At 41.3% G+C, this 14806-nt stretch overlaps 2 protein-coding genes across 6 annotated transcripts in view; both read right to left on the bottom strand.

Annotated features, from left to right (window-relative positions):
* The window catches only part of LOC139981598 (uncharacterized), a 125114-nt gene that overhangs the window by 80812 nt on the left and 29496 nt on the right, over window positions 1-14806 (bottom strand). The window lies entirely within an intron of this gene.
* The window catches only part of LOC139981594 (uncharacterized), a 55481-nt gene that overhangs the window by 28561 nt on the left and 12114 nt on the right, over window positions 1-14806 (bottom strand). Inside the window, exons 2-3 of one of the 4 annotated variants that reach the window (XM_071994095.1) lie at window positions 6978-7144; window positions 6405-6482 (exon numbers count right to left, since the gene is read on the bottom strand). In XM_071994095.1, the coding sequence (XP_071850196.1) occupies window positions 6405-6424 (20 nt within the window). In that variant the 5' untranslated portion in view covers window positions 6425-6482; window positions 6978-7144. Of the gene's footprint in view, window positions 1-6404; window positions 6483-6977; window positions 7364-14806 lie in introns of those variants that run through there. The other 3 variants (XM_071994094.1, XM_071994096.1, XM_071994097.1) reach the window with 3 other exon arrangements.

The following is a 14806-nucleotide window of genomic DNA, read 5'->3' as shown; positions in this document are numbered from 1 at the left end:
TATATCGGTATGTACGTTGAATTTAGACAACTTCCTGAGACAATATAACCTGGTATTTAACTTCTTTACCAGGGCATCCACATGACCATCCCATGTTAAGCTATTGTTGAGGTGAATACCCAGATACTTGTAGGAGTGAACCCTTTCAACTTCTTTACCCTTGATCATGACTGGAGAAGGTTCAACAGCATTACGGCGGAAGTCGATGATCATTTCCTTCGTTTTAGAAATATTCAATTGCAAGAAGCTACTGTCACAATAGTCAACGAATGACTGCAGCTGGCAGAGATATGCCCCATCATCATTACCACGAATGAGTCCAGCCATGGCTGTGTCATCGGCAAACTTGATGATGGGACATATCTTCTCCTGAGATCTGCAGTCAGACGTGTACAAGGTGAAAAGAAACGGAGCTAGAACTGTGCCTTGCGGCGCTCCGGTGTTGGAGGTAATAATGTTAGATCGACAGGTGGGACCGAGTTTGACAAATTGGGTGCGATTTGTGAGATACTTGACAATCCAGTGAATAAACCCATGTGGGATGCCCATATTGATAAGCTTTGTAGCAAGATTGTGAGGCTGAATAGTGTTGAATGCAGATGAGAAGTGAAAGAACATCACGCGTGCAGAATTGACATGGTGCTCTAAGTGTGAATACAAGCATTGAAGAAGTAGCAGTATGGCATCTTCACAACTACGGCTAGCCTTGTAAGCAAACTGTAAAGGATCTAAAAATGGAGCAACTAGAGGATTAAAACGATTTAAGAATAAACGCTTGCATACCTTCATTGACACTGCAGTTAACGCTATAGGGCGAAGGTCGTTCATACAAGAGATGACAGAACATTTTGGCACTGGAATAATACTGGATTGCTTATATAGATGAGGCACCTCCCCAGTTTTGAAGGACAAATTGTAAATTACAGTAAAAATGTGAGCCAGCTCTATTGCACAATGCTTCAAAACCTTAGGTTGGAAATTATCGGGTCCAGCAGCCTTAGATGGGTTTAACCTGGAGAACTGCCGGCGAACGTCCCCCTCGGACACCACTACGTCACAAGTATAATTTGTCGATAAGGTTTGAAGCTTACTATGTTCATCTGTAAAATCTTGCTGGTCAAAACGGTTATAAAAGTGATTCAAATCATTGGCATAATCATGGCTCATTTCTGGTATGTGGCGAGAACTAGAGCTATTACTGTAGCCACTCATAAGGCGAATACCCTCCCAGACACGTTTCATGTTATTGTCTGTGAACAGTTTCTCTATCTTGTCCCGGTAAGCGGCTTTCTCCTGGGCGATCACTCTTTTAAGCTCCTTTTGTACCTCCCTCAGTGCGCCCGAGTCACCCCTCTTGAATAAGCCCTTCTTCTTGTTGATGATATTCTTCACCTTCTTTGTGATCCACGGTTTGTTATTTGGGAAAACTTTGACTTCCTTCTTAGGGATGGTATTGTCAACACAGAAAGATATGTAATCGCTTATTGAACGTGTCAGTTCATCCAGGTCAGCGCTGGCCTCCACAAACATATCCCAGTCTGTACTGTCCAACTCAGTCCGCAGATGATCGACAGCGTCATTGTTCCATCGTTGTACATGGATTACGCGGGAATTCTCCCTCTTCACGATGGGTCGATATCTGGGCATCAGATTAACCAGATTATGGTCTGCTCTACCGAGCTTGGGCAGTTGGACGGACAGATAAGCGTCTTTAACATTTGTATAGAGCAAGTCCAGGGTTGCAGCTTCGCGGATGGCACACTTGACTTGTTGATAATAATGCACACTGCTTCGTCTGAGATTACAATGGTTAAAATCACCGTTGATTATAGTGAGAGCATCCGGCGCGGAGGTTTCAAATTTATCAATAATGTCAATGAGTTCCATTGCCGCTGATTTGGCAACATTGCGATGTGGAACATAGACAGTGTGAATAATAACGTGTGAAAACTCCCGTGGCAAGTAATAAGGGCGACATGTGACAGTTAAAATCTCGATATTGGGGGAACATGAGTGACGTTTAATATGGGCATTATTCGGGTGGCACCACTTCTGATTCACGTATATGCACACCCCACCCCCTTTTCCTTTCCCGGATTGAGTTGTCCGATCCTCTCTTAATAGTGTGAATCCATCTATCGAGGCATGGGAGTCAGTATGGTGTTCGGTAAGCCAGGTCTCGGTGAATGATAGTATACAGTACTTGCATTCCGAAATTCCTGCAGAAATTTGCAGTTAGCGGAGATCTCATCAATTTTATTAGTTATTGATTGTACGTTACCCATTATGATAGATGGTAGGTAGGGTTTGTGCTTTAATCGCCTGTTCCTCTTCCTCACACCTCCTGCTTTGCCCCGTTTCCGTTTTCGAATTTCCTTGGGAATGCTATTGTCAACGAACAGACGTTGTAACTCACTATGTGTAGGCTGGCTGCGTAGTGCGTAGAGCTCGGCTGTAGAATATCTCTTGTCGGCGATCGACTGAAAATCACTGATTCCTCCAAACAAAGAGATAATGTCCCAAGAAATACGACCAATATGGTCATCCAGACGATTGGCTTCATCTTGTATGTATGAAAGTAGACGATTATACAAAACGAACATTAAAATGGACGAAAAACTGGAGAGAACTAGTGCGAGTGTGTCGCCACTAGAGCAGCGCCACCAATCAGGCTCAAATTACATTCACCAATGTTCAGCAATCAGAATCTGACTTCCTAATTTCAAGCTGCGATTTGTATAATCTACTTTCCATATAACGTACCGGTATGCAATTTTTCTTCGTTATCCAATTAATTCTTCTTCTGCCGACTGCCATAAAAAATAATATCGAAATGGAAATTCTACGGTGCCAAATTTGACTTAAAATATGCACCAGATTGCATCTAAGGACGTTTCAATACTAAATATTTTCCAAAGGGGAGGGGGACACCCCCTCCCATTAGACCCCTCCCCCATTTCAGTCACCACTTCCAGATCCGTCGGTAAATCAACTTCTCCACACCCCCCAACAAAAACCCCTTCGCTACGCCCCTGTCTATAGCTACATATGTTTCAAAGATATTTACCTTCAGAATATGCTAAAACTCTGGAATGCTCACTTAATGGCATACAGAGATCGATGACGCCGGTGTCTTAGTGCAATGCTAAATCTTAATGTTAATCCACTGTTTTAAACTTCTAATAACTCCACCAAAACATGTTCTTTTATCTCTATTAAATTTGTATTATATCTTATATTATAATTTGTATTGACCCGATGCTGTGCATCCGAGGGGACACGTTCCTCCTGTTCTCTAACAAAAACGTTAAGAAGTGCCCCGTTTCATAGATTGGAAGTGCACATCTTGGACAAATACCTTACTTTGTCATTTTGTGTTATTTACAAAATGTCCTTTTGTTGAGACATTTAAGAAAAGTGTACTCAGGTAGTGCCATTTTGCTGATACATTAAAGTAATCAATCGAAAGGTGCTGTTTCGTGGTCATATTAAAATAATGTTATTTGTGGCACAGAATGCAGAAAGGATCAATTTGATCCGCGACTTGAGATGGCTTCGTTCTTTACCTCCTCAATGCAACGACACCGTGATGCCCCCCCCACCCACCCACCCCTCCCCCTCGACACTGATCCATTTCCCCCATTTCATGAGTTATCTGGGGAACGAACAGTTCATTTATGCAAGACTTCTTTTTACGAAAGATTTTTATTATATAACATTGCTTGCAGGGGCGGCGGAACCGGGGGGGCACAGGGGGCACGTGCCCCCCACTTTTCCTCGGGTTAAAAATGTGCCCTTTTTCTACATAACTAGAGCACCAATGGTGCAGAAGCTCATACCTTTTCGAGCTGAAAAATGTAGGGCCCACAAAACCAATTTTGGGCCTGTGAGGGATACCCCCCCTCCGTTAGCAGAATCCTGGCCACGCCACTGGCTATAATTCCTATTTTCCCCTTTAAATCCTATTTTACCCACTCTCTCAAACAATGCCACTGACCTACCCTATTAAACTTTCTCCCCTCTACCTGAGCAGACCTGAAGCACTCCTTGCCAAAATTTTGGCTGGCTGCCTACATACCTCAGGCTCAAAGACTTCTAAGAATCGGCAAGTGCTGATTGGCTATAGGGCTCTCATGCTTACAGTTCAACAGTTAATAACAACTCCCAGTCCTGCTTTAATTCCACTAACAGCCCTTGCAGAGCTTAACCACAAATGTAAACAAACCCTGCAGAGACTGGGAGACGAATTAAAGGAGCTTTGGCAAAAAGTGAAGGCTCAGATTTTTTTAAACAATGGGGATTAATTGTAATTAATTAACTTTTGACCAAAAATTTTTAGGCATCACCTTATTCATACACAATCCAACAATCATCAGTTCAACTTTGAATATGATCCATCAAAATCTTGAGGAGATTGAGATATTTGAAAATATTACAAAGAATGACCCCCGATAACCCCCTAAATGACCTTTGACCTCAATTTTCCGAACACCCCTCGTAAGTCTCATCCCGAGGAACATTGTGACCAAGTTTCATTATAATTGGCCATACACTGTACGAACAGGAGCAATTTGAAAATATAGGGCCGCGGCCCGGGCCACAAAAGACCCCTAGTTGATCTTTGATCTCAAATTCATGAACACCCTGAAGGTAAAACTACCATAGTACTATCGTGACAAACCCTCAACATTGTACCATGGAATCTGTAGGAGAAGAAGCATATTGCGTATTTCCACAAAATGGCCCATTACGGCCCACAGGTGACCTTTGACCCCAAATTTTGGACCATCTCTGATGGCCCTATACCCAATGGTCCTTGTGTCCAAGTTTCATGAAATTCCATCAAACACTGTGCGAGTGGAAGCGGTTTTACCAATTGTTGACGGATAGAGTGATAGACGCCGCACTGTAACAATAGCTCACACCAGCATGCTGGTATGAGCTAAAAATGTTCTACATATAAAAGAGTTTACAAAGTGAAACCCACGTCGAATGAAATATTTCGGTAAGTTTTAAATGTTTACTAGCATAGGCGTAGGAGCCCAATTTTGATTTGGGGGGCTGTAACGACTTGCCCGAAAATATTCCCAAAATTTGTCGCGCGCTAAGCGCGCGCTCAACATGTTACTGTGCATATCATATAGGCATGCATCGGTTATTACATCGCATGCCAATAACATACAATCATTTGCCGTGTTATTACCCTTCCATATTGGGTATAATTATTGGGAAAGTCGTTACAATAATCATGATGATAATAATATCAGTTTAACCATTGAAAAACCCATAGCAAATTATTTTTCTTTCAGTAGGTGCCAGAAAAATTCTCAGCATATTGCCCGAATTTTCAAAAAAATTATTGGTTGGGGGGCTGCAGCCCCCCCCCCCCCCAGCTCCTACGCCTATGTTTACTACTACAAGGCTTCTGACATGCTGGTGAGTGCCATTATGCATATTCAATTCGCCACAAAAATCCTAATGCATTTCCAAAAATGTATTGCTATTTAACATTGTGACTTTGTAATAAGGAGAAGCCATTTATAGCCTACTATGAATAATGAGTATGGTTTTAATATCCCATAACCTACCCCATCCTTTCGTATTTTGACATATTTCATTTGCTTTCATGCATGTATCGATCGCGTGTGCAGGGACTTGGACTTTATAATGATTTCACCTCATTTTGTCTCAAAAGAAAACTTGTTCCTTGTTTCCCAATTTGCACATTAGATATTGCAGTGCTAGTATGCATGTTTCCTTGAGGGGGGCAGTGGCGGAGCGTCCATACAGTCAGGGGGGATGCCCCACCCCCCCCCCGACGGACTCAAATGGACTGCTGGCGCCCTTTTCAGCTTTTTACCACTTTTTACTTATTCGCGATTATTGACTTTTTTATTTCGCTCTCATCTACCTATTGACATTTGTCACATTATCTGCAAATTAGCAAGGCCCGGAAAGAGTCATTTCCGGCGATCTAGGGAGTACCTTTACTCAAAAAATGTCTGAACGCTCCGCGCCAACCTGTGGTGGCGCTCCGCTTAGATAGTGTCGAAAGCGCCCCTACAGACCATTCTCGCCCCCTGACCAATACCTCTAGCTCCGCCACTGGAGTGGGGGGGGGGGTGGCGTTGATGGAGTGATGTGTATACGCAAATAAGATAATACAATAAGAGTTATAAATGGTACTAAATATCAGGCTGCATCAGTCCAATGGAATTTCTGCAAAGTGCCCTTCGACGTTGGTGCCCCCCCAGATTAAAAGTGCTTCCGCCGCCCTTGATTGCTTGTTTATTTTTAGGTGAATGTAAAGATAACAAATAATCAATACTTTCCTAATACTGTCATGTATAGTTGCCAAGAATATACATATTTGGATCTTTTATAAAAGAAATAATAATACTTACGAGGTTTTCCTGGTGGCCATTTTGACATGTGCTTAATAAGTTCTACGAGAATTATATTAATGCAGCGGGAGTTCTGATCTGCGAATAAAATTAGAAAAATTCTTAAGAAACAAATATGACATTCCCCCCCACCCCCCCCAAAAAAAATTCATACCGAGGAATATCTCAATAAATACAGAGATAAACAGAACGGAAAGAAGATGTCATTTTGGGTGAATGCTGTGGCCTCATTTGATGTTTAACAAGCACCCTTGAATTAATATGATGGATGAAATTATGTTACTGGTCATCCCCGATTCTAAAATCACACTGTGTACGATCGATCAGGAATTTACGTTACAGTTATATTTCATTTATGCTGGATTACGAAAAAGACGACGAAACCGTAAGAAAATAGTTGAACTTTTGAGAAAATGATATATTCACATATACAATGGTCAAAAGTGGGGATTTTCTTTAAAGAAATTTAAATTTGTATTCAAAATGTCCCGTACAGGCCTGTTGTTCAAGTTAGCTATATTTCCCTACACTGCAGTGCTGTTAATAGAAATTCATAAATGTTTTTTTACTTACAATGTCATACGTCTGTGTTAGACAGGTGTAGGTGAGGAACAGCTAATATTCTTCGGAAGGTCTTGAATATATACTTGTTCTTGATATAAATCGATCCGTTTTTTATGCTGAGTCACTGGCAGGTCAACGAAGCGTGCAGTGATAATACAAATTTCAAACAGAGGGCCCTTTGAGATAATTGAAAAAAAATTAAACGAAATGCTGTGCCTTTGATAAAAGGGTGAAGCAAATTCTCAACTGAATATAAGATAATAAACGCTAATACGTGGAACACAAAAAAAAGGTAATGGATGGATAACTGCTATAGTAAGAGAGGACGGCAGGCTTGATCTGAGCTGGTGTCTAGCAAAGGAATAAATAATAAATTATGCCCACTAACCCTTAACCTCTTAGATATAAACCATATCGCGTGGTTTTCAAGTCAATATTGAACTTAAACCAATTCGGTGAGATTTTCCTGTTTGTTATACTGAACCTATTTGAGTGTTATCTTGAATTTTATTACGTACTGAATTAAAAACATCGAACTTCAAAAATGGGAGGGAGAGGAGGGACGGAGAAGAGGGGAGGGAGAGGAGGGAGGGAGAAGAGGGGAGGGAGAGGAGGGTGGGAGAGGAGGGGAGGGAGAGGAGGGAGGGAGAAGAGGGGAGGGAGAGGAGGGGAAGGGAAGGGAGAGGAGGGGAGGGAGAGGAGGGGAGGGGAGGGGAGGGGAGGGAGAGGAGGGCAGGGAGAGGAGGGGAGGGAGAGGAGGGGAGGGAGAGGAGGGGAGGGAGAGGAGGGGAGGGAGAGGAGGGGAGGGAGAGGAGGGGAGGGAGAGGAGGGGAGGGGAGGGGAGGGAGAGGAGGGCAGGGAGAGGAGGGCAGGGAGAGGAGGGGAGGGAGAGGAGGGGAGGGCAGGGAGAGGATGGCAGGGAGAGGAGGGAAGGGATGGTGGAGGGAGAGGAGAGGAGGGAGAGGGTGGGTTGGCGTAACATCAATACAGATGATATGTCTGTAAAGTCTACAGATCATCGAGATAATCACATAGCCTGAGATATTTCACTCCCTCTTCCTCAATCTGTCTTCCACTGAGCAAGTGGGTCACTATTATTTGTCGTCTAAGAAGTCCAACATAAGTCAGTAAAACACGAATTCATGTTAATGCGTCTTTCATATATAATTACGGCCGATTTGTATGGTCAACGGTCCTACAGGCGCATATCCAAGGGCAAGGGGGGGGATGGGCGGGGGCGAAGGGGCAGCCGCCTCCTCCCAAGTTCTTGAGCATATTTATTTTTGTATGTTTTTATGATATCGCTAGTACTTTCAAAAGAGAAAATGCTAAGATGCAACTACAAGTCCTGGGATGTGCCATTTCCAGCGATCTGGGAGGCATTTTCAGCCAAATGTTCTTATACGCTTCGCGCCAACCCGTAGTGGCGCTACGCTTAGATAGTTTGCAATGTCGTATCTACGGCTTTGATAGTTTGCCTACAGTTTCGCCCCTCCCTTGGCAAATTCCTCGCTACGCGCCTGCGGTCCAATATAGTCTGATCTGATAACGAAATATTGGAAAAGTCTAAATGGTTTTCCGTTATTATTCAAAATAGAAACCTGGCAAAACAAGGAGATGAAGTTTTTCAGATCAGAGTATATTGGGTCTCTTGGATAAGTTGGGGAGGGAGTAAGGTTGGGGAATTCAGACGGGAGTACATACAGTGGATGAAAATATGTTCAACGATTGGTTCAGAGTATATGTCAGTGCACATGCAGGCGAAATATGCCGATCTTCCTGTATGAACTTCGTTCTTCTATGAGTCAGCCTTAACTTCCATTCCCATTGGCTCACAATTTCGGCCTCTAAATTAAATTAATTTGGTAAGCCATGTGCAGAGAATAACGGGTTTTAAGATAAACCTTAAATATATGCGTTCTACTGCTTTAATACTTAATTCCAACTGTTCCTAGACAACACTGACGTAATCTAGTACTTTGGACTATCCATGCACTAACATAGTTTCGTTTTAGCGCGAGCTGATTGCTTTATTTAAACACTTCAAGTCCAACAGTCCATGCACGTCACCAAGAATGATAACAAATTAAATAACCTGTCTTCTTCATTTCGTAGAATTATGAAAACAGTAGTTTTTATTATTTTTTAGGATACTGTTTCGAGCTTACAACAGCAGAAGGAGAGGAGGAAGACGGAGATGTGGATGAAAAGGGGTGTGAAGTGGTTCCTCATTTGATTCGGGTAATTTCGATCCACTTATCGGTTACAACGTGTCCAAGAAGCTATAGCTGTGACGCGGAGAGCCTACAAATATGACTTTGTGTTCAAAGTTCGTTATTTGTGCTCAGTTAAATATATGGAAAGTAAATATTTGAGTACTTGGGTAATGATGATGATACTTATAGCCTATATGACTACAAGTTTATTGCCTTCACACTGCTGTTCCAATGCACCGTGTTTATTACAATACCCTATACACATGGTACCGATAATGGAAAGGTCACAACGAACTTTCCTCATCTTGTATCTATAGCAAGGCCCTACCCACGCTGCGCGTGTAACAAATAAACACACCGGGATTACGGTTTACAGTGGCGTATATTTCTTTTTGAGATTAGGGGGATGTGGTGATCCACAGATATTGAGTTGAGGATGGCGAACCACGAGCAAAGTGCGATCGCAAAAAGATCACGCATATTCGGCAAAAGTTATCGTTTCCAACAATTCCGGTTAACAATCAAAGGAAAACATCGTCCATTTTTTTCATCCAACTGTTTTAAAAACAAAAACTTTACGTATATTTCTCTATACGTAAATATCTTATTTTACACAGTTTTAACAGTTTCCTTATTTTATAACTCTTCGTATCTGTTTATTATTTAGTTCCTCTGACATCTTTCATAACGTACTACATTATTTCGTAAAATATGTCCCTTTTCTCAACAAAACTTTCACAACGAGGTAAGCCTTTCCGGCTGACACTAAATGTACTTTTTAGTTCTTATGTGCACCCACAGCAATAGAACTTACGTTAAGAAATAACAACAACAATAACAAACATCAGCTGGTGTGCATTCAACATCACGTTTCTTACCGTCGATCTCGAAGTCTTAAAATGTGACACTACGTACTGTAACCGTCTCAAGATCATAAAATTATAGCCAAAACAAATGATCACTGACAATTGAATTGGGTGAAATTGTACATAAAACATGTCTAAGTTGCGTAGACCTAGCTGTGTGTACAAGAACTCCCTAACTCCAACTAACGTGTAGGCCTAGCCTAACTAACTTACAAGTTACGGTGGTTACAAAACTTACCATAGCTTAGGCCTATAATAACTAGGCTGTATAACCCTTAAATTAAATACTTATATTATTATTAGTGAAGGTAAAGAGTAAATGACTAAAACATTCTGTAGTTAGCCGTGACTTTGTTTACATTACAAGAGAAGGTTGTTAGTGTGACACCCCTTCTCAAATTTATGATGCAACACTACAGTAGTACTAGTACTAGAAGGATGGTCATAGTGAACTAAAATCAACAATTAGAATTGTGGTTGGCTAGGAATTTCATATGTTTTTTCATGTTTAATATAATATTTAATCTTTACAGAATGGCTGAAGTAAGCAATACATACAAAAGATGATTGGTATGTTCATTGCCGTGATAAGTGTAGCAATAATTTGTACTGAGAAAAAATTCGTAGGAACATCAAATCAGGCAATACCATTCCTGCATTTTCTATCTGCTTTTGTTTCTCCTTTCATATATATGTTTCATCATAAAGGAAGCATGATAATGGCAAAATGATTCAACCAGCTGTCTGCACAATGCCCACTGTGTTGTTAACTTAAGATACTATTGAATCAAACAGTCAAGAACTCAATGATGTTTTCCACTTTGGCTAAAAGATACAAAATTGTGGAGTGACTAATTGGCTGCGGTTTCTCTACATGTGTGTTTTATACTTCAACTGCTGGCTCTACCCTCTGTAACAAATTTCAAACAATTACTGTATAGTTTACTTGCCGCAAGTGATATACACATCACTGTGTAAAATATGTGGAAAGCTTGCCACCTACCGTATAACCAGCATTGTTCTGCATCATTCAAAATAGTCATATATAGATTTAGTCATATATATGTTAAATTTTACAAGCAGTGTCAGCAAAGTGTTTAAACCAGTTGCAGGATGCAGTAATAGATGGTCTTGCTTTGTTTATCCAGTAAATCCGGTGAGAAAGGGCAGATAGCCTGGTGGCACGCTTGAAGCAAAACCATTTAAAAAAAAAAACTATCAAATTTTTACTCGTTTAAAGCAAACGAGCAGTTTCACAGGGATGTAGCCAGGGGGCAGGTGGGTGGGGAGCAATGGGAGCGATCTCTCCATCCCCCTGTGAGTACCCCTAAAAGTAAAATTCAGCTAAAAGCAGGGGAAATCATTAAAGCTCCTTTTCACGTTGGATGATACTAAGTGACCCTTCTCACTCTTCCCCCTGATAATTTGTCTGCTACTGTACGTAATACAAAACTCTTATAATAGTCTTTTTTTCTTGCCATGTGGGAGACATTTTGGGCAAACAATTTTTTGTACATCTTGGAGCTCCGATAAGCGTTATAATGCTCCCTTTATGATAAATGCCCTTTTAAAATTCTGTTCCTCTCCCACCACATTTCCATTTCTGGCTAAGTCCCTGTTCACAGCTAATATTCTAGACCCATTTGTTCTGCCATTTTTGGTTAGGATGTTTTGGTCCCAAATCCTTTCGAGCCAACTTTTTTTCTGGACTCAACTTTGGATAGTTCCATTTTCTGTTGTGTTAGCATTTACTTGATCATTGGAGTTACTCATATGTAACATGATCAAAGGCATATTTAAGAGAGTTGATACGAAGTTGGTATGATGATAACATTGGGTGATGACATATGCAACACACTTATTTTACTTAAAACAAGGAACTATAGTGCCCATTGAAATGCATGAGACATATGGTTGCCGGACAACTACCCCCCGTACATATACCACCCAGACTCATACCCCCAGGACAAGTACCCCCCTGACAATCAGCCCCAGACAAAACCTTCGAAAAGGAATACCTCTGGGGACAACTACCCCTGGACATACACCCCAAGGACAAATACCCCCCCAGGATAAGTACCCCCAGACAATTTCCCCGGACAAGTACCCCCATGACAATTACCGCTGAGGACAATAACCCCACCTTCCGGCAATTACCTCCGGGAATACTCCATCCACATGAATGCACCGGCACAGATACCACTCCCATGTTGCTACCCGAACTAAACCAGAATACGCCCCAGTGCCCCCCCCCCTCCCCGTGAACCAAGCAGACCTTTAGCTGGTGAACCCCGTAGTATGAAAGCCCATTAGGGCCATGAAAGATAATCTTCTTAATCTGACATATCAGATTATTATTCTGATATATCAGATTGTTATTCTTTTTCTTTCATAGCCCTAATAGCCATGCCTCACCCCCTCCCCCTCCTGCGTCTAAAGGGCCATTGCACACAACGACTCTAGGGGGTATTTGTCCGAGGAGGTAGTTGTCCGGGTGGGTAGTTGTCCAGGGTTTTGTTTTCCTCGGGGGTAATTGTCCGGGCGGGAGTTTTCCTGGGGGTTATTGGCTTGGGTGGGGGGGGCTAATCGTCCGGGGGTATTTGTCTGAGGGTTATTTTTCCGGTCACGAGATATAGGGCTTTGGGGAAAGAATTGTGTTCCCTTCATATTGGGTATCTGACTAAGTTCTCACACCTCGTCTGCACATTTTGTGATTGGTATGGGGAGGGGTCTTAGGGGAGGGAGTGTCGATTGCTAGCTTAGCTTCATAACATGCTGTTCGTTCAACAACTTATGACGAATCATAAAAGGATGAGAAGGCACGTCGTCGTTGTACATACGGTTCGTGACACTCATTCGAGTGCGGTCAGGTAGGCTATATGTATTTTATTACGCAGTGGCAAACTGTAGGCTTGTAATAGGCTATAGGCTAAATTTAGCTAATTGTATTTGCCAAAATAAGTAAGTAGCTGAATCGGTAGGCCAGAATGTTAGTACGATAGTAATCGAGTTAACGAGCTGACGAGTATTCAAGATAAAAAAGCAGTGACAAAATACCATGACAAAAAAAAAAACGTCTTAAAATATTTATTTGATTCTGAAAGGGGGGGGGGAGCAGTTTCTCCCACTGCTCCCCTGGCTACGTCCCTGAAAACAACACAGTACACAAAGTTAAGGGATACGCGAATTTACCTTACAACACCGTATGTCAAACTCCTTCCCATATCAGTGGTATAACCCCCCCCCAACCAAGTAAAAAAAAAACCTTACCCCCTATTTGCCCATCTTGCCAAGGCTGTTGTCACTGCATATGTGAGGGGGGGGGGGTATAATATGAAACGTTAGGATGATATAAATCCGCATCTCCGTTGAGGCATCAAATACATAATAAATCAGCTTTATCGTCACCTGGAAACGATAGTCTACAGCATGACATCATGATTGCACAAAGCATCAAAACGACCAGTGTCGTTGCGCAATAGAATGGTCCGTTTGATTCATGGCTTAATAAATCCGGATTTTCTCGTAAAAAATCGGCGATAGACTAAAAAGAGAATCTCATATGCCTATCTTTACTATTCGCTGAATTTATTCCTTCAAATTCCACTCTAAACCTCATAAAATGTGTGCCTGAAAGATCCTCCAAGGAACGTATAATGCAGGTACAGTACGTCTTGGTCGGTAGCAAAGACTCAATTTTGATGCATGTAAGGGTGTTATCATATTTCATAAAACTTTTTATACCATTGTGTAATTGTGTTAAATTTGGTACTGTCAGAAAGACCATTTTCTAATTCACGATATTTTCAAATCTTATACATTTACAATGAAGTATGTGCCCGTGACGTCAATTTTTGGAATGATAGTTTACTCAAATTTGGAAGTGTTCTGAGTGGTCCTTTTGATGCTTTTGTCAATTTAGCTCCATAAAAGCCCTTTTATTAATTTTAAACGGAATAAAATGGTAAATGACAAACATATATAGTAACTGGCACGTTCTTCTACATCATTGACCAGATCCGATGTCAAAATTCGGTATTTCATGGTAAATATGGCACTAACCCTAACCCTAGGGTTAACCCTAGGGTTAAACAAAAATGTGACAGAAATTATGAACAAACTGATAAATCGACAGGTTTTTTTTAGGGGCGGTTCCTTAATGAACAGTTGATATTATCTGAACATTTGGTCCGCCAATTATCTAAATGAAGAAAATTATAAGGAATTTTGCTATTTTTTAGCGACAGAAGTAGCGCTATCGCGCAATGGTCAAAGTTACAACTTTAGAGGGCGTCCCTGTTGGTCCGTTTGGTGATTTTTCCTAGAATTCTCGCTAGGCTCGTCCACGGTATAAAAGTAGACAATTAAAGGCATGATCCGAGTCATGAACAAGGCTTAAAAGATAACAAAATCTAATTGGGGGCACTTAAAATGTTTCTTATTATTAATATGGACTTAACTACGTATCGCTGGTTGTAAAAATTAAGGAAGGCCGACTTTGCGTAGTAATTATTTGAAATTAAATGCCCAGTCGCTTTATGCAAATTACTTGGTCCTTTAGGTGATGAGTATATCGTACGTTTTCCCTACACGCCGTAATTGGTCAATTTAAACTAACATGAAAACTTTTAAACAGATTGATACCATTCCGCTCGTATATAGGCACACAATGTAAAAAAAATCGTGAAGGTGTGTCTAGATTTGGATTACTGATTACAGAGGGACTGGATTTTTCTCAGTTAAGATTATTTCTTGG

Source organism: Apostichopus japonicus, chromosome 15 (assembly GCF_037975245.1).
Source record: "Apostichopus japonicus isolate 1M-3 chromosome 15, ASM3797524v1, whole genome shotgun sequence".
In the NCBI taxonomy this organism is placed as follows: Eukaryota; Metazoa; Echinodermata; class Holothuroidea; order Aspidochirotida; family Stichopodidae; genus Apostichopus; species Apostichopus japonicus.
The sequence above is the reverse complement of the archived record's forward strand: the minus strand, read 5'-3'. Positions and strand labels throughout refer to the sequence as shown.